Genomic DNA, 21216 nt, shown 5'->3' with positions numbered 1-21216 from the left:
CATATTTGACACCAATCTAAATAACATCTCCCTCGCTAAAAAATGGTAAATTCCTTTTGATAAGGTGATCTGTTGAGGCTTGTAATAGTAGAAAAACTTGTCGAGGGTAAGACAACGGTTGCCACCACTCAACTGACCCCATATCACCTCAACCCTTAGGAATATCCTCCAAGTATTTGGGGTTATCTGGCTGACGGATAACCCAAGATAGTTGACCAGCTGACGATGTAACTTCGTTAATGGCAACCTTAAACCGGCAGCAAACATGGCATCATACATGCCAACGTTTGTTGTTTTCCCAGAGTAACACCTCTCATGCTTTCTCGATAGATGGATGGGAATGTTATCTGGGATTTGGAAATGGTTGTGAAGCTTGTTAAAAATGTTTGGGGACATGGCTAGGTAAAAGTCATTCATCGTCCATATAAGGGGAAGGATAAAGGGCCTAGAACTGTCGTCGACCTCTTGACGCTCCACCTCTTCGATATCGCCCTCATCATCCCCCTTACTTTCTCCCTCTCTTTCCTCATCCTTATCACCCATGGCCTCCTCCTTGTTCTTTTCATACTCTTCTTCCTCCTCAGCAAAGGGAGTGAACAAACGGTTCCCTTTTTGGGGAAGACGATAAATATTCCTTAAGCTCATGATCTAACGGCTAGAGTTCATCGTAGCTCTGACCCTCACAGACTGACAACTGTTCACTCACCACTTCTCTATCACCTATCATCTATTCACCTACAAGCGACGGAGGTATTCTAAGAACCTATCTAATGGGTTTATATAGTGGTGATGACTAGCTAAGAAAAGATGAAAATAAAAAGAAAAATAGAAGGGAAGAAGAGGTCTTATAGAATAAATAGATGGCACCGTAAAAGTGACGGAATTCATGAGAATGACGGAGGTGCAGGCGACGGGTTCTTGTGAAAGACAGGTTGGCGTGTATTCTCTGGTCTCAAAGCTTTCAAAAGATAAAGAATAAGGTAAAGTAAAAGAAATGACTGGAAATGGAAGAACTATTTATAGAGAGAAGAGGCACGGTATACGAAGCGACACTCATGATTGGAAATGAGGCCAACCAGCAAACGCCACGTGTCACCTAACATTTAAGACCTAGAGTTGCTCATGCCATTTAATGACACCTTCTTCAATAAAACTATAATTAATGACCATAAATACCCACAATACTCCACAGCCCCTCAACTGGAACCGACAGAGCCATGGAGTAAGGAGCAGCTGATGGGGATGTTTTACTAAGGCCCAAGACACGTCATACAAGGGAAACTAAGGGCACCTACGGGTCCATCATTCCTTCAAGAGTAAACAGGGGGACTAGAATGATGGCATAAAAAGTGATGTGGCCACACTAAACCCCGACGGGTAAAATGTCCTACAGGACAACGAATGGTCGACAAGAAAATCAAGAGCCAGCAAGTCCAGCATGGCCTTACTTGACCCTCACGAAAATCCATACAAGGAAACATCTTGCTAATCATGCAAGGTGAACCTGCTACAAATTCATATCTCCCTCGTATGGAAAGGCACCCTACAATCTCGAAAACCCTAGCACCAGATCTTCTCCATAAGGAAAAATCCCCACTCTCAAGGGATCTCAATTCACCACTTACTACTATATAAGCGCTAGACCTCCTCTTTTCGCAGATACACAGAAACTCTCTAGCTCTCTCACTATAGAGCTCATATATACTTCTTATTCACTAACTTGACCTTTGAAGGGTTTTTGGCCGGTACCACATCGATGCCTTCTGTTTGGTCCCTTTATTCTTATTCACAGGTACCCATAGAAGTGACTTGGAGCCTACAACTCACTAACAATTTTAGCACATCATTAGAAAATAAATTTTAGGCGCAAAAATTTTGGAGAAAAAAATATATTAGACATGAGAATTAGAGGGAAAAAATTCTTTGAGTGGGAAAGGGAGTAAAAATAATATTAGATAAAAAAAAATGTTGTTAGGTGACTTCAACTAGTGTGTTGATTCATTAAAGTAGCTTGTAGTCATTGTTTTCTCTTTATTAACAATTGTCCTAAGGGCACCTGTTAATATAATCCTATGTTTAATAACACAAGCTAACATCAATAGCACCACTACAATTGACTATTCTTGTACGTAAGCACGGATTACAAACTAGTTTTTTAATAAGGAGAAAAAATAGACATTGAGAGAAAGAGTGCACATTCATTAATATGTTCTACTCAAGCTAAAGTCATTGCGCTTCTACACTGGGTATATATATTTTTTTAATTTATATTAATGAATTGTACTAGAATTAGTAAAATATTTCTCTAATAAATGTATCTACGATTTGTTTTTTATTTAATAAATTATTTTATTAAAAAAATGAATCCATTTACCATTGGAATTGTAAACACTCAAACAACTACTCTTTTTCATGTTGAATTTTAATTGGCTCAAAATTGGACTTAAAAAAAATGGTTCAAAAATATTTCTAGTAATTTTTAGGTTAGATAGATGGGATTATTTCAACTTGACATGTAATTGGCTGATTAAAGGGGTTTATGAATTTTTTCTTTTAACAAATAAAATTAAGTTGGAACAAAAAATATAATATGATTATGGTGGTTGTTTACAATAAAATAATCACTCTTAAGAGCCTAATCATGATCGGAGTATACTTTTCATAGTTTTGGGCCTAGGACTATCAACAAGAAAATTATTATTATTATTATTATTATTATTGAGTCTTCTAGCTTAATTGACACCACTTAATGTTTCCAACTAAGATGGCGAGAGTTCAAATCTCCTACTCCCAAATATCAATTTATATATATAAATACATATTTTTATAACAACATATATTTACAAGAGTTAAAAAAATTCATCTAAATAGGTAAGTCATTTTTTTTTTTCTCCCTTGAGTTATTCACTTGAATTCAAATTCCTAGAGTGATAGGTGATCAATTTTATCTAAGGAAACATGAAATTAACTTTAAAAAAAATCAAAAGAACTGAATTAAATTATTGGGAAAAACTAACATTTGAAGAAAAAATACTTTCTAAAACATAACCACCAATCAACACTTCCACTATACCGACCACATTGGTTGATTGCCAATCAACAATATCAAATCCCAATTGACGCTTTCTTAATGTTCCCAATTTAAATTAAAACAAAACCCCCTTGGATTCCTAATGTTAGAAGTGAATGTGTTAGGACATATATGAATCATGTTAAGAACATATGTCATTTAGAATTGACTAATCCTTTGACAAAACGCACTTTACTTGTAATTGGGTAGATGTAGGATGAGTTTAATAATTCAAGAAACAAGAGTTCAAGTCCAAGTATTGAACCCATCCAAATCTGTCCAAAAATCAAGTAAAGAAGTGCTAGATTTTAAAGCTTGACAGCTAGCTCGACAGATAGCATCTATCATCACTAAAAAAAAAAAAAAAAGATAGCATCTATCGAGGTTTAAAAGGGATCTTCAGCCCAATGCTCGACTACTGCTCGATAGATAACCTATCTATTGAGATTTACGAAAATCATTTTTTCAGATCTAATTTCACACATATTCGTGTATACATGTTTAGGCTTTCTTTTCTCAACCCTAAACATATATAAGGATTATTTTCTCACAACCCTAAACATATATAAGGATTATTTTAAGGGCCGTCATAGCTGATGCAAGTGGATACAACTTGATGCAAAGGTTTTGTTCAAGAAGATTGTGATCGGAAAAAAAAAAGTTGTAGTCCATCTTTCTCTTGAAGAAATTACTGCGTTTATACGCCGTAGAATTTTGTAACCAAGGAGTTTCGTGATCTTCATTGTGTTAATGAATTAAAGAACTTTGCAACCAATATCCTTCTCAAGTTGGTGGTTAGTCATGTACTTGGATCCGTGCATCGAATGATTAGTCATGTACTAGGAGCCATGCATTGAAAAAGAGAGATTATCACTACAGAACAAGTCCAATTGGGTATTGGGATAAGGGTTCAACTGTAGGTTGGTATAAGATATTGGGATTCTTTTACTTGTAACCATTTGTTATGATAATAGTAGATTCTCGGGAGCGGTGACCTTAAAATCATCCAGAGGGATTTTTGCCTTGGAGGTTTTCCCTATTCATAACCAAATCACCATGTCAACTTTATTTTCCGCTGCATATTAATTTAGTTGATGATTTGTTTGTGCTATCACGCATATTGCATGTTAATCGGATTAATTAATTAACTTGGTTAATTAATTGGTTAATTCATCATAAGAGGTCAATATATTCTTAGCCTATTAGAATGCATGCCATTTTTCTTCATGATTGCAATTTCAACACTTCCCATCAAAACGGAATTTACACCCATCTTGGAGAGGACCCCAATTGAGAACTAAAAGAGGCCAAGTGCTACATGAAGCATTTTAATTACACTTCGATGAATTATGACACAAACCAAATGGTAGTCAAAATCTCTATCTTGAAACACAAGATTGGGGGCAAGAAACCCTCCTTAAAGAGAAATGTTAGTGCCACAAAATAATTTACAACTTTTGCCACAATTCGCCATGTGATGAGTTGCAGTGGAGATATGGACCCACATAAATCCACTATTTTATTTCCACCGCTCACAACTCTCCATGTAACGAGTTAGGATAAAATTGTAAATTACTTTGTGCACAAGCATTTCTTCTTTCAAATGGTTGCAACCAAAAAACAAAAAATTCAAAATCAAGAAGAACTTAGGCTATGTCAACTCAAGTTGTCCAATTGGGTGCCTACACTTTAGACTAGAAGAGTGGCCACAAATTGTCTGAAAGCCCATTTTTCAGGGCCCCCGTTAAATTGGGCCCAAAAGAAAGATTTTCAAGGCCCCCGTTAAATTTGGAACAAAGTGTCTGAAAGCCCATTTTTCTTGCTTTGTTTTGTCTATGTTTATGTTTATTTTGATGCTCTCGTTTGTTAGTTAAAATGAAGGCGTAAATGCAATTTTATCCCTATATTTTGACTTTTTTCCATTTTACCTACATTTTATTTTTTCCACTTTTAGTCCTTAAATCAATTTACACGTTTCATTTTAATCCTTCAAGCCCCATTCCGTCACTAATTTAACGGGCAAACTAACGGATGAATAAAATAATAATAAAAAATTTACTGTAGCATGCCACATCATATTATAATTTAAAATATTTATTTTTCAATTTTAACAAAATAAAAAATATGAGTTACCCAATCTATATTCATCTTCAACAAGAACACCAAAGAACACAAACCCAGATTTTAAACATAAGAACACATGCCCAGATTTTCTTGCATTTTGCCCTTTCTTGTCAACCAAACACAAACACAAATCAATCTCCAGCAAGAACACAAACACAAACCTAGCAACAAATCTTCTCAGATTTTCTCAAACAACAAAACCCAGATATACAAAATCTCAACTCAAACCCAGATTTTCTCATCTTTCAATCAACAACGAAACCTCCAGCAAATAAAATTCATAAACCCAAAAACCAAATTCATAAACCCAGAAAATTCAGCATAAAAACACCATTAAAAAAAAAATCATAAATTCCAAAGCCCCAAATCTCTCTCGCACCCAAATCTCTCACAAACAAAAACACAAACACTAAACTAAAAAAAAAAAAAAAAAAAAAAAAAAAAAAAAAAATCTCACAATGGAAAAACCCACAACAAGCTCAATGGGTCAACGGGTTGACTCGTCGCAATCGGCGATATCCACTGCCGTTGATCTACTTACCTGGTCGCTCCGTCGTGGATTTCATAGTCCTTAAGGGTGATATGGTCGGAAGTCCCTTCGTCGTAGATGTTGTACCACTTCTGGATCTAGATCTTGTCGGCCCGGGTACCCGTCTGCACCGCCACGAGTGTCTTCAGGTCTCTGATGGTGTCATCCTCGTTGCACTTCACTCTCACCTTCTTCCCTAGCCGATCGTTCAGCACCACCTCAATCATCTTCACTAGATTCAACCTCAACCTCCGATTTCCAAACAAAAAAAAAAAATTATTTTCTTTCAGTCAAAAAGAGGGTTTTAGCAAGGCCACCATGGCCGAAGCTTCCTCCACCTCCAATCTCTCTACCACCCAAACTAAATCTCACACACTTCGAACACTTGAGACCCAAAACCTGATCTGAGTCCATCTCTCTCTAGACCTCGGCTTCTCTCTCTTTGATCCAAAACGAGGCACAGCCTCACTGTTCCACCATGAAACTCAGCCTCCCTCTTAATTCCTCTCATGGTGAAGCCTCTCTCACTCCCTCTCTCTCTCTCTCAAGATCGGCTTTGGGTGGCCCTGGGTCAAATCGAATTCATGGGTGGTCCTGAGTTTCAGATCGGCTTTGTGGGTGGGCTTCAGATCGGCTTTGTGGGTGGTCTTGTGTTTTAGATCGGCTTTGTAGGTGGGTTTAGATTTGGTTTATTGGCGGCCCTAGGTTTGTTGCGGTGGTTCTACAGATTTGGTATTCAATTTCGGGGGGCTTTTGGTTGAAATTTCTGCCGTTGTGGTTTCTAGTTTATGAAAAAAAACAGAGAATTTTTTGTGTTTTTGGGCTGGAACCTTTCTTTCTTGGTCTTCTTGTTAGGGTCTTCAAGTTTTATTTTTGGATCTTTGGCACAGAAGAGAGGAAAGATTTAGATTAATATTTTGTGTTCTTTGTGTTTTTTTAAATTTGAGTTTGTGTTTGGATCTGGGTTTGAGCTGATTGTGTTCAATTAGATCTGAATTGATGTGTTTTATTATTTTTAATTTTGTTTTTTTCTTTTCTTATTTTGTTAAAATTAAAAAATAAATATTTTAAACTATAATATGACGTGGCACGCTACAGTAAATTTTTTATTATTATTTTATTCATCCGTTAGTTTGCCCGTTAAATTAGTGACAGAATAGAGTTGAAGGACTAAAATGAAACGCGTAAATTGATTTAGGACTAAAAATAAAAAAAATAAAATTTAAAAATTTAAATAAATAAATAAATAAGTCAAAATATAAAGAATAAAATCCTAAAATGAAATAAAGATTCCATTTAAGCAAAATACATGAATAAAAGAGCATCTGCAAAGACGAGGAGGGTTTTGTTAGTATTATCAGCTTTTTGTTTTCCATGGAACCACGGAGAAACCCAAATCGTAGATTCCCTTCAAGCTCCTCCTCTTCCTCCAACTCCACCGATGAAGAGGTTCTGTTTTTCTTTTTCTTCTTTTGTATCAAATTCTTCGTTTCGATTACTTTTCTGTATCCCTATGTCTCTGTTTGTACGTATGTGTATATTATATTACAAGTTAAAGATAGATTTTTTGTTGTTATTTTTATAATTATTACTTGGGTTTCTATTATCGAGTTTTCGTGATTCTTGAATTGCGTTCATTGTTGAGATTCTTAGTGTTTTTTTTTTTGGGTTACTCTCTGTCTCTGTGAAGTGTTTGTTTTGTGAGAAACAGGGGGAAATTATTATTTTAAAAAAAAAGTGTTGAAGTTGAGTGGACTTTAGGTGTCTTGAAAATGAACATCCCAAACGCGTTTAAGAATATCAGGGTCCATTTTTTTTTTTCTTTTTCTTTTTTCTTTTTTTGTTTGCTATATTTTCATTACACATTTCCTTGTTCTTAACACGCTAAATTTCATGTTAATTAAATGTTATTTTCAATTCGATAAATAAGTGCATTGATTGTTTAAAATTCAAAGAAAAAAACGCTTTAAATTTAAACGTTCTATGAATGAAATAGTTATTCATCCCTGATCATCTTTATATTTTTGTAAGCATGGAGATTATAAAGGGGCAATGTAATCCAATGATGGATTTGTCAAAAATAAAAATAAATTTTCCAATATATATAAACAATAGAAATTGGGTGAAATGAAGTTTAATGATATTCACAGTGATCTTTGTATAGCTTAGGTATTTGAATTATAGTGGAACCAATTTGATGAATGATGGATGATTTGTGTGGTGCCAAAAAGCTCCAGCTCAAATGGAACTTTGTCCTCCCATAATAATGGGACGGAGGATGAGGTCTTGGGTTCAAATCTCAATGCACGTGTAATTAACCAATATAAAAGAAAAGGGTTGTCATTTATTAATGTAGCACATATATTTGTGTGTGTAAAGGGAGTGAAATGACCCATAGGAGAATGGGGCATGGACGCTCTTATATATAAGTTCCTGGACTGTGCTAGCCAGTAATTTAGTCATCCGTACCCATTTCCATTAACAATTGCTTCAGGTTTGAGGCTTTTTTTTTTTTTTTTCAAGAGTGCTTATTGCTTGAGATTGTAGAGATTGTGAAGTGTATAAAGGGTGGAAAACCCAATTTTAAGTGTATAAAGGGTGGAAAACCCAATTTTACGGTAGGTTTTGAATGTTTCTCTGACATTTTTAGTAAAAAAAATAGTGCAGTAAAAGAGCATGGTTAACATTTGCTTATATACTGAATTGAATGAAGAGATTTAAGGGGTAGGACAAAGAGCCAAGATTTTATAACACGTGGATTTCTGTTTGGTGCTTGATTCTTGGTTCTTGCATTGCAAAGACATTGTTGCCAAAAAAAAAAAAAAATGTTGTTTTGTTTTGTGCGTGATAGGCATGCTTATACTTTTGCATAAGCTTCTGATTTGGTCCTGCTATTTTTTGACATTATCTCATCTCTAGATTATATACTTGTACAGATAACATGTAGTACTATACATATATATATATATATTGTTTTTTTTTTTTAAAAAAACATATCAAGATAGAATATATACTTGAACAGAAGTGATTATTCTCTGTGTATTTTTCATATGAACTGAATTTCATTTTCCACGTCTTAGTATACATGCATAAACTCCAGCTAAGTTTAGCTTCCTAGGTCTTTTAGGTATCTATTACAGTGGTGTTACTGCTCAGCTCCAATCAATCTTCCGTTATCATGGTTACAAGAGCATCAGCACTATATTCTTTTGTTTTTTCCCTGTTGTATCTCTATATATATCTCTCACGTAATATATATATATATATATATATATAGTGAACCGTTCCCTGCTGCATAAAACAAAATTGGGATATAATGTTTATCAAAGAATATTTGTTGTTAAACAATTTTTGTGTGCTCTTAGTAAATTATGCTTACTTTTTGGCAACAGATAAGTTTATACTTGAAGATCATAAAGACAGTAGCCTTAAAGTTTGAACGGAATGGAACAATAAGCAATCTCAAAGCATTATTACGTGAGAAGGAAGGTCTTTCTGAGAATCATCAGGAGCTCTTTTTTGCTGGTAATCAGCTGGCGGATGACCAAAGGCTAGTGGATTATGGTATTCGGCAGGGCTCCACTCTCCACCTTGTTCTTCAGAATTTAGCTGGACTGAAGATATTTATTAAAATACCATCAGATCAGAGAACCATTGAAATTGAAGTGAGGACTTGTGATACAGTCCAAAACATCAAATCAATTATTCAAGCCAAGGAAGGGATTCCATCAGATCGCTATACTCTTATCTATGATGGAAAAGTACTTGAAGATGATGGGATTGTAGCCTCACTCAATATTTCAAATAAGTCAACCCTTCATTTGGTTTACAATCCGAAAGATGTCTTACCAATTTATGTGAGAGTAGGGACAGGAGAGATCTTGAAACTTGAACTTAAACTCCTGTTTACCACTCGTGATGTCAAAGCAATAGCTGGGAGCATGCTAGGTGTCCAGATGAATGATTGGGATCTGATCTATGCTGGGAAAAAACTTGAAGACTGCAAAACCTTGGCTTCTTATGACATCAAAGAAGGAACTATCTTAGAGATGTTTCCTGCCGTGATCCAGATATTTGTCAAGACATGGAGTGGGAAGACCATTACTCTTGATGTGAAACAACAATCTACCCTCGGGGATGTCAAGGACAAGATTTTTCAGAAACTGAGAATTCCTGGTCATCATCAGAGCATTGTGTTCGCTGGAAAAAGGCTTGAAGATAACCGTGATCTAGCAAGTTATGGTGTCCAGATGCATTCCACTCTCAGTATGGTTTTTTCGCCTTCACAAAGAATCATTCCGATGCAATTAAATCATATTGGGAACCCAATACAAAACTTTACTACCATTCGCATTTTGAAGTCTATGATTGAGAAGAAAATGCGATCTCCTGTGAAGGAAATATACTTCAATGGACTAGCATTGCGGGATGACCGTTCACTGGCAGATTACAGGATTAACAGTGATGCAAAAATAAAGGTTGTCATGTACCAACAGTAAAGGTTAACACTGTAATGGAATCTGCATGCATCCGGAAACATTATCTAGACCTATCATATGATGAAGTTAGGTTCTTGAAATCTATAGGACTGTGCTGTAGATGGTATAGATATTTGAACAGAAAGATAATTTAGGTTCTTTATTTTCAAACTGGGTTATGGTGGATTTTTACATATGAATTTGGTGTAATTTTATGCATAAGTAAATAGATTGGTACATGATAATGGACATGCGGTGAATGTGAATTGCTTGACTTTTGCTCATTTGTTATAGACTCTAGTTTCCACGCTCTGAGATGAAATTATTTGATGTTATTGAAGGCTGGCAGATCAAGTGAGAGAAAAATAAAAAAATAAAAAAGAAGAAGAGATTTCAGTACAGCACCCTTTCAATTTAGCAAATGTCTATGTTTAAAATCTGTTCTCTCGCCCTTGAAACAATATATATATATATATATATTCCCCCTTTTTTTCTAAATCCCAGACTTAAAGCTTGATCAAGAAGACCAGGGTTTAGTGGTTCTAATAAAATATTTGTAAAAAAAGGAAAAGAAAAAAAAAAAAAAAAATCAAGATGTTCTGGGCAATATTTCGTTCCAATTTTACCTACAATTTACCAGATTGAAGAATTTATTACGATTTAAATAGGGTTGACAATGACAGAAAATGACTTACAAAAAAACACTAGGGTCAATCTAACTTTACACAATTTAATTTTCCAAAAAACAAACTTATAAATTTTATGTTAAATATAAAGAAGAAAGAAAATGTAACACTTGCAATAGTTTAGGGGGAAAATTTTTCTGAAAGTTTAAGGATAAAAAGTGAACTATAAATTCAAGAATTTATATACATATTATTNCTCTCTCTCTCTCTCTCTCTCTCTCTCTCTCTCTCTCTCTCTCTCTCTCTCTCTCTCTCTCTCTCTCTCTCTCTCTCTCTCTCTCTCTCTCTCTCTCTCTCTCTCTGTGTAAATAGTAGGGAGAAGGTTTGGGTTAATTAGGTTTGGGTTATCCTAAACAAGTTGCAAGTGGGTCGAGTTTATTGGGTTACAGGTCAATTTATATTTTTCACATGCAAAAATAACATAAAAGAAAGGAATAAATTCTAAATGTCAAAAATAATAAAATACACAAAAATAAAAGTTAAATAATAGATAGAGTCTTAACTTAGCCAAATTTAAAGTTTCCTAATGATATCATCACTATAAAAGTTAGTTGGTTGTGTTAAGTGCCTATAAGCAACATGCTTTTGGTATAAAAAATTTCTTAAATTAAAAAAAAAAATTAATTAGAAAATTATAAGTGTCTATAACTCAGGTGGCATTATTGAGTGACAACAACGCATTTCTTTGACTCTTGTCCTCTTAGATACATATTTTGTTTCACTTGGAAATACTGAAAGAGATACTGGTTCACTTGCAGTAGATGAGATTGATAATGATAAGGATGTTATAAATTTTGTTGCAAAAATTTGGGGTTTAGACTAATGCACTAAGCCTTTTATCAGACTAAAGAATGTAAAGATGTTATTTCATTCTCTTTTTTTAGTTGAGAAAAAAAAATGTTACTTCCGTTTATGCTACTTGTCATTTTCAAAATTGGGTTTTACTAATCTTTTATTTATTTATTTATTTTTATTTTTATAGTTAAGGGTTTTACTAACCTATGCCCTTAAAATATATGTTAGTAAATCATTTTAGAAAATTTTTTATCGAAAATTGAAAAAAAAAAAAATTTGACATCTTTTTCAATTCTTAATAAAAATTTTCTTAAAATAAATTGTTAATATATATTCTGAGAACATACATTAACCAGATCCTCTCAAAATTTATATTGTAGGCTCAATTTCTCTGAATATTATTGCCTTGTGATCAAATTAGAAAGAAAAATTTTGATGGTTGTTATTTGATTTAACAAAATCATTATCTTTGGATAGTTGACATCATGTCACTTTTACATGGTTCAGCATGAAATATGATTTTCTGATCAACTGATAAATACTTCTTAATATGTAAATCGCCATTCTCTCTATCAAATTTTATATATAAAAAAATACTAATATAATTTGATTAATTAAAAAAAGAAAAAAAGAGTCGGATCACACCAACTCGTTTTTGCTTTAAATAAAAAATTATGGGGATTTTGAGTTGGCTATTTAAGCTTTGGGGTTTGGTTAGAGTTAACGGTTTTGTCTGGTCTAGTTCAAATTTCAAAACCACAAAGCAAAAACAGCACAAAGGACAATGGAGGGTCTTTTTTTAAATATTTGATAACATTTTTATTAGTTATTTTTGCTAATCTGATAGCATTTATTATTAGTCGTACATAACTCCAACTCCTCCAATTCTAGAAGTCCAGTCCAGTTGGAAGTCTGGTAAACTTCACTGACGTTGTCGACATATGTAGTGTATTTAAGGAATACATTTAGGACAATTTAGGATTAAAAAGGAATAATTCTCGAATTCGAAAGACCAGAGGAGTGGTCTACTTCATTCATTGACGATCCGATCCATCTGAGACACACATACAATACAATACAAATTCTAAGGATTTTTTATTTTTCTTTTCAGTTTTGCTTTCCATGGGAACTCGGAGAAATCCCAATCGTTGGTTCCCGTCAAGCTCCTCCAACTCCAACTCTACCGCCGCCTCCACCTCTACCCAAGAAGAGGTTCCCATTTTTTTTTTTTTTTGGGCATCAAATTCTTTGTTTCAGTTACCCATCTGTATATTTTTGCATTTTATGTGTTTCTGTGTATCTATGTTCCAAGTTAAGACTTTTTCTTGTTATTAATAATATTATTGGGTTTTTATTCCTAGTTTTTGTGATTCTTGAAGTGCATTCATTGTTGACACTATGAGTTTTTTTTTTTTCCTCTGAAGTGTTTGGTTTGTGAGAAAACAGGGGAAATTATGGAAAATGGAAGAAATTTTGTATTGAAGTTGAGGTAACCATAGGTGTTTTGAAGATGAATATTCAGTACGACTTAAGAATATCAGGGTCCATTTCTCTTTTTTGTTGGTTATAACTTATAATTTACTCTTCGCTTTTTTCATATATATGGGCTAAACTGTTGGATTACACATTTCTCTGTTCTTAGTTAGCCCGCTGAGTTTTGATGTTATTTTATTATTCAATCAATAAACTCATTTATGTGGTATAAAATTAAAATACAAGGAAAAAAAACTTAAAATTTTATTTTATGGATGAAATAGTTATTGATCCCTGTTCATCTTGATAATGTTGTATGCGTGGAGAGTATTAAGGGGCAATGTGATCAAAACAGTGGATTTGTAAAAAAAAAAAAAAAAACTGATTCAATAGATATAAGAAATAGAAGCGAGTGAAATGAAGTTTAATGATATTCACAATGATCTTTATAGCTTATGTGTTTGAATTGTAGTCGAAGCAGTTTGATGAAGGATGGATGATTGGTGTGGTGCCAAATGCACTTCCTCCTTCCATAATAATGGGATGGAGGGTGAGGTCTTGGGTTCAAAACTCACTAGGTGTGTGTAATTTACCAATAAAAAATGGGTATGGTGAATTAATTGGCACATATACAAGATCCTGGACTGTGGTAGTCAGTAGTTAAGTCATCCCTGCACATTTCCATTAACACTTACTTGAGGTTTGAGATTTTAGAGATTGTGAAGTGTATAAAGGGTGGAAACCCCAATTTAAGGGTTGGTTTTAAATGTTCCTCTGACATTTTGAGACAAAAATAACTGCAGTAAAACAGCATGGTAAACATTTGCTTTTATACTAAATTAAATGAATAGACTTAGGGGCGGGACATGGATATATGATCTTGTAATGTGTGAATATTTGTTTAGTGTTTGATTCTTGCATTGCGCAGACATTTTTGCACAAAAATGTTCCTTGTTTTGTGTGTGATAGGCATGCCATTCTTTCTCTTAAACATCTGATTTGGTCATACTATCATTTTGCCATTATCTCATCTCTAGAATATATACATGTACAGATAACAATTACTTCTAACTTATCTCTTGATTATGTACATGTACAGATGACAATTTTGTTTATACATGCATATGTTGTTGCTGCTGCTTCTATTTTTTCGCACATATCAAGAGGGAATAGATACATGTATAGAAGTAATTCTTCTCTGTGGATATTTTGTATGAACTGAATTTAATTTCCCAGATAATTCCTATTATTATACATGCTATAAACTGCAGCTAAGTTTAGCTTCCTAGGTTTGTTGGATTTCTATAACAGTGGTGGTCCTGCTCAACAACTCTAATCAAAACGGTATGGGAAAATTAGTGAACTCAAAAGCATTTTTATGTGAGAAAGCATTTCTGAGAGTCATCAGCAGCTCTTTTTTTCTGGTAATCAGCTCAAGGATGACCAAAGGTTGCTGGATTATGGTATTCAGCAGGGCTCCACTCTCCAACTTGTTAGCCAGGATTTAGCTGGAATGAAGATATAAGTTAGATTACCATCAGATCAGAGAACCATTACAGTTGAAGTGAGGACTTGTGATACTATCCAAAACATCAAATCAATCATTCAAGCCAAGGAGGGGATTCCATCAGATCAGTACACTCTTATTTATGATGGAAAACTACTTGAAGATAATGGGATTCTAGCCTCACTCAATATTTCAAATGAGTCAACCCCTCATTTGGTTTTCAATCCAAAAGATGTCATACAAATTTATGTGGGAGTAGGGACTGAAGAGATTGTGAAACTGGAAGTTAAACTTTTGTTTACCATTCGTGATGTCAAAGCAATGATTGGGGGCATAATAGGTGTCCCGCTGAATGATTGGGATCTGGTCTATGCTGGGAAAAACTTACGGGTTGCAAAACCTTGGCTTCTTATGGCATTAAAGATGGAACTGTCTTAACGATGTTTCCTGCCATGATCCAGATATTTGTCCCGACATGGAGTGGGAAGACCATTACTCTTTATGTACAACATCATTATACCATTAGGAATGTCAAAGACAGGATTTTTCGGAAACTGAGGATTCGTTGTGATTTTCAGAATATTTTATTTGCTGGAAAAATGCTTGAGGATAACCGTGATCTAGCTAGTTATGGTGTCCAGATGCATTCCACTCTTAGTATGGTTTTTTCACCTTCACAAACAATCATTCCAATGCGAATAGATTACATTGTGAACCCAATTCAAAGATTTACCAACATTTGCAATTTGAAGGCTATGATTGAGAAGAAAAGGCAATTTCCAGTGAAGGAAATATTCTTTCATGAAGAAGCACTGCAGGATCACCGTTCACTGGCAGATTACGGGATTAACAGCGATTCAATTGTAAGGGTTGTCACATACAAAAGTAAAGGTTAACCCTGTAATGGAATCTGCATGGCGTTTGGAAACATTAACTGGACCTATCAGAGGTGGGCTGTGGTTTTTAGGACTTTGTTTTAGATGGTAATATTTAAAAGAAAAGATTATTAAGGTTCTTTATTTTCTACTTATGTTTTCCTCTCATGTGCTTTTGTTTGAAATGCACACGGTTTTTTGTTTGTCATCTAATGAAGTGTATGAGGGTCACTAGAATCACTACCTAAGAAACTTGTTTCTCTTTATATATCCTTTAGTTTTTCTCTACAATATTTACTCAGAAAATTAGAGGAATGCATGTTTGTTATAAATTATAAAGTTATTCAGGTTCTCTCTCTGTTTACTCTTTGATTTTCACCATAATATTTTAGAAGGTAAAATATTGTTTATCCCTAAAATTTGCATAAAGTTTGATTTTTGTCTCTAAATTTTTTAAAATTCATTTTTCCGTTTTTGAACTATTAAAAATGTTACACTTTATTTTTACAAAAAGAGCTTTTCCATATTTGGATGAAGAAAAAAATGATAAAAAAAAATCACTAAAATATATACACAAAGCCCAGATGATGGTTCAACAATAAGGGCTGTCACATACTAATGGTAATGATGGTAAAAGAAATGCACATAAAGATGATTAAAAGGTTCTTTATTTTCTACTTTAGTTTTCCTCCCATGTGCTTTTGTTTGACATGCAAGTTGTTATTTCTTTCACATCTACTAGTATTGAGTTGTATAAGGTTCACCAGCTAAGAAACTTGTTTATCTCGTTATCTACCCTTCTGTTTTTCTCTGTGACGTTTACTTGCATAATTCGAGGAATCAGGAGTGTTTGTTTCTCATAATTTTTTTTTTTTTTGGTTTAAATTTGATGGCTAACATTAACTATAAATAAGTCTATTACAACAAAGTCTGGTTTCATCAAAAGTCAGCAAAGGTTCCACCACATGGTGGTTCATAAAAAATAACAAAGTCTATGGGTTGAACAGACCCAAATTTTGCTAGGCTATTTGCACACATATTGGCTTCCCGAAAGCTGTGCTCAACTGATAAGTTAGGGATGGTCCTCGTTAGTTTCTTGCCATCAGGTAAAAGGGATTCTAACATGAGATTTACTAGAGAATAGAGAGTGATTTTTTAACAAATAAACAACTATTTTTATATCAATGTGAACACGGTGATAGGTGATTCCCAATTGATGAGCAAGAGGAAGCCCATTTTTATGAGCCCAAAGCCCAGCTTTGATGCTAGCTCCTAAAGAGCATTCACATCCACTTTCTTGGAACTATTGTATTATATAATCTTAAAAACTACTTTATCAATTACACCATACCATTTTATAGCACACCTAACATCTCAATTTTTATTTATCTTATCTATTCATTAAAATATTAATTTCACCAACTCTTTCTCTCTCTTCCTCTTCATAAAAAATAATTAAAAATACCCATCCACCACCATAAAATACAATGTAAACCTTTTACAAGTTGCTACAATGTAGCACAACTGTAAATTTTTTTTTGCAATTGCAAGACTTTGCATGACTGGGTAATGGAGAGTTTTGGAGCTCTGATGCTAAATATCACTAACATATGACATTTACAATACCTAATGTGAATGCTCACTGATCCCATAGATCTCGCTTTCCAATCTCCAGAACTATTACAAATGATACCAACCCCACCTGCTTTCCCTCCATCAACATTTCTCATATTATTGTAAAGTTATCCAGGTTCTCTCTTTATTTACTCTTGTTTTTCTCTATAATAATTAAAAGGCTAAAATATTCTTTCTGTTCCTAAAATTTGCATGGTATTTGTATTTCTCCTTAAAAACTTTTAAAAATTTCATCTTTCATTTTTAAATTAAAAGGCTAAAATATTGTTTACATTCTTAAAATTTGTATGAAATTCTTTTTTTCTTTTTTCTTTTTTTTTCTTTTTTTGAACTTTAAAGGGTTTTGTGGGGCCCAAGAATCCAACAATCCCAACCTACTTCATATTAAGCCCAAAGCCTACGCCGAGGATGAAGAATTGTCTGAGGATGAGCGTAGAAAGCCCAAGTGGCCAAGGGATATCGCCGAGGACGATCCTGTTCTCAGACATCCGAGACCACAGAAAGGAAATGCAACACGCCACCAAAGGCGGCCTCCCTAAGCACACCAGGAAAAAGACAAGTATGATGGGCCATCCATGGAAGCATGTTGGAGGAGCAATTCAAGGAGGAACTGTCACCTCCACATTAAATGCGCATAACTAATGTTATGGCCGCATTAATGGAGAAATGACCCCTGAACAGTGCTACCTTGATTGTTGCAACTCATAGGAGGTTTGGTAAGATGGTTGATGGGGCGGGTAGTTAAAGGGGGGCATGGATGATCAACAAGTGGAAGAAAGAGATCGTTGGAGGAGGACTATATAATAGGGAAAAACAGATCAAAAAGGGGAGGGGTGAGATTCATGTAACCAAGCTCATTCAATAATTACTACAAAGTTCCTCGGATTGAGCCAAGGACAAACTTTCTAAGATAATCTCAATTTGTTTATGTTTGATGGTGGTGAACATCATATTGACCGTTGTCCATATGCTAAGTCCTAGTTCTTAAACTCATTCTCTAAAAATTCATTGTATTGGGCTAGTTGGATCTGAGTCCACTCGTCAGCAAAAGAAGTGCTTAGATTCAATCCCTACAATTGGTGCCGTCTGTGGAAAAAACTTGTGCATTAGTGAGTGCAACGGTCAATCATGGTAGGATCGAGCTACCATCAGCAAGGGTCCCTGAAGAGGGTCATTTTAGCAGTCCCCTTAAGTATACGTTTCAAGATACTGACTGCGCAGAGAGGATTGCTGAATGAGGCGCAATCCTGGGGGCTTCTGACATCAAGTATACACCCCGTGCCTCTAACAAGGGGCTAGTCCTCGTGGGTCTGGTAGCCCGAAAGGAATATATTGATATCCTGGAACCTTTTGATCCGGTTAAACAGAACCTCAGTCAGGCCGGGTCCTCGAACCTCCTATTTCGGGAAGATCAACGCGAGCTGGCAACATTCTTTAATGATTGCGCAACCAACGGTATAGAGCACGTGGTTACAATCCTGATTGTTCCTACGTTGTTGGCTTATTTAAAGTTAGCAGCTGAGTGCTGCCGTCGATTTTGTTAAAGCTGAGAAGACAATTTTTCGTTACCGTCAATAACACCAATTCCAAGTCTCATTGGAGGGAAAAATAACAACACACTCACTCATGAAATAATTGTTGTAGAAAATTGAAAGATTCAGAAAGTAAAGTAAGTAAAAAGTGCATCTTTTTTATTAAATAAAGAAAAAGTACATCATACAACTAATGGCTTAGGCAAGCTTTTTCTAAAGCTAACTATAGAAATAGAGGCTTAGGCAGGGTTGTCTTAACGCTAACTAAAAAAAAAAAAGGGGGCTGAGTAGGCTTGTTTTAAGGCTACCAACAGCAACTGAGATAGTATGGATGGTGCCGACGATGAGAAAGGAGAAGAAGCAGAAGCGCCTAATGGCCCCATCCGAAGATGTTCCCTTGGTCCTTTCCTAGTTTCATGATAATTAAGCATTGGAGGTGGCAACACTTGGGCATCAACCGTTTCGCGATCTTGCAAACCTCCATCGGCGAGTAAACTGGACGCGAATCACTACCAGCTTGAAGGGCAGGCAAAGACGCATACTGGAGAAGAATGTTATATTTCTCACGAACCTTTCTCCCAACCGCAAAATGTCCTACCATCAAGGTGAGACCCAAATTTTGTCGCACCGAAAGCCTAATGCGATTCACGCCCACTTTGGCCCTCGATTGAAAAAGGAAGGCCTTCTTCCTTGCTCGGTTGAAAGGTAGGAACACCTTTGGCCTTCGCTTCCTTCGCCTCAACTACATCGTCCAGGATCTGGGTGGCATTCTTGGTTCCTAAGGAGGGCTTGGCTTCCTTACCCTTGCCCTTGCCCAGGGCCACCCCATTTCCCTAGGCCTCGATCACAATCTTGGTAAAATTCTTGGAAGTGCCTAGAGGGTTGAGAACTTAGGGTTCCTGGGGAACTCAATGATTTGTAAAATGTGAGAGAACGGTTCCCCCAGAGCACCTTATATAGAAGGCGAAGGCTGGTGGAAATTAATCGGCACAAAATTCAAAGGAAGAAATGCAACCGATATTAACTCGGACCAATTTCCAAAGAAGCCACCAACCGCTGGATCCGCGTTAATCTACAAAGATATTAATGAGGGTGTGCCTCACGTACCGAAACGTCAGGTACGCAACTTGAACAGCCAAAAGACGCCTTGTAATCAGAAGTGGCGAAAAATTGGCGCGAGGGGGCTACTGTCACATGTGAGGACGGAAGGCCAAACCACCCTTGTCCAGGTCAATGTTGGGCTAAGCGCCCAGTCTGAGGAAGAACCCCTCCTCGGCAAGGCAAGGCCAAGACTGTTATCACTTCAAAAGCAAACTTTCCAATGCTGAGGACAAGCTCCTTCACTCCAAGCAGTAAAGATTAAGTATTAGACAGAGCCAAGGTCTTACATGGTCCTCGGACTCAAACCTATGGGGAAACTAGTTACTTCAGAAGACTAAGTACTAGACAGAACCAAGGTCTTGCATGGTCCTCAGACTTAAACCTATGAGAAAACTAGTTACTTCAGAAGACTAAGTACTGGACAGAACCAAGATCTTGCATGGTCCTCGGACTAAAACCTATGAGAAAACTAGTTACTTCAGAAAATTAAGTACTAGACAGAATCAAGGTCTTGCATGGTCCTTGGACTCAAACCTATGGAAAAACTAGTTACTTTAGAAAATTAAGTACTAGACAGAACCAAGGTCTTGCATGGTCCTCGGACTCAAACTTATGTGGAAACTAGTTACTTCAGAAAATTAAGTACTAGACAGAATCAAGGTCTTGCATGGTCCTCTGACTCAAACTTGTAGGGAAACTAGCGACTTTCAACAAAATGGAGCGTGAGCATTCACCTAAGTTGCAAGTGCAGCCAGAGGGGGGTCTGGTGCCTCGGATCACTTGCCCCGGCCTACTTCGATAAAAAAGTGAAGCGAAAGCGAGCCCATGAGCATCACTTAAAGCACTTCAAGGTACATACAAAGTATCTCCCTTACAACATCGCTCAAAGCATCACTCATCTTTCCTTTGCATTCAGTGCTGAAACGATCTCTTAGGCTCGGCAAGTTTATGAAAGGTGTATGTTTGTATAAAGTGTATGTTGTGAACCAGAATCCTTTGTGATTCATCTAAAGGGGAAACCAGTTGCATTGCTGAGACTATTCAATTTTCGGTTAAAACCTGAAGGTAAAATTTACATCATGGGTCCATCGTTTTCAATTATCCTAGTACTACTGGCACACCACTAGGATTAACCGAGTATTGAGTAAGGCATTAAAGCATGATAAGTAAAGGGAAACGTCATTCGAAGAAATAAACGCAGACGATTGGATACATCACACAAAAGATAGTTTCATTACAATATCAACAAGACAAAAAAAACAAACAAAAAAAAAAAAAAAAAAAAAAAAAAAAAAAAATAAAAAAAAACAAAAAACAAAAAAAAACAAAAACAAAAAAAAAAACAAAAAAAAAACAAAAAACAAAAACAAAAAACAAAAAACAAAAACAAACAAAAACAAAACAAAACAAA

General features: G+C 35.4%; 1 protein-coding gene and 1 pseudogene across 2 annotated transcripts; both read left to right on the top strand.

The window, feature by feature from the left end:
• The first annotated feature begins 7009 nt into the window (after window positions 1-7009).
• LOC112029580 (polyubiquitin) lies at window positions 7010-10485 on the top strand. Of its 2 annotated transcripts, none has more exons than XM_065767995.1 (2): window positions 7010-7172; window positions 9233-10485. In XM_065767995.1, exons 1-2 carry the CDS (start codon window positions 7098-7100, stop codon window positions 10220-10222), a joined length of 1065 nt encoding a protein of 354 aa, XP_065624067.1. In that variant the 5' UTR covers window positions 7010-7097; the 3' UTR covers window positions 10223-10485. The 2 variants fall into 2 exon arrangements, with proteins under 2 accessions (XP_065624067.1, XP_065624066.1); XM_065767994.1 differs by having other exon boundaries at window positions 9116-10485.
• Window positions 10486-14494: 4009 nt separating this feature from the next.
• Window positions 14495-15895, top strand: LOC112029579 (polyubiquitin 11-like; annotated as a pseudogene).
• Window positions 15896-21216: the final 5321 nt, after the last annotated feature.

Source organism: Quercus suber, unplaced genomic scaffold, assembly GCF_002906115.3.
Source record: "Quercus suber isolate HL8 unplaced genomic scaffold, Cork oak 2.0 scaffold_873, whole genome shotgun sequence".
Lineage (NCBI taxonomy): Eukaryota > Viridiplantae > Streptophyta > Magnoliopsida > Fagales > Fagaceae > Quercus > Quercus suber.
The sequence above is the reverse complement of the archived record's forward strand: the minus strand, read 5'-3'. Positions and strand labels throughout refer to the sequence as shown.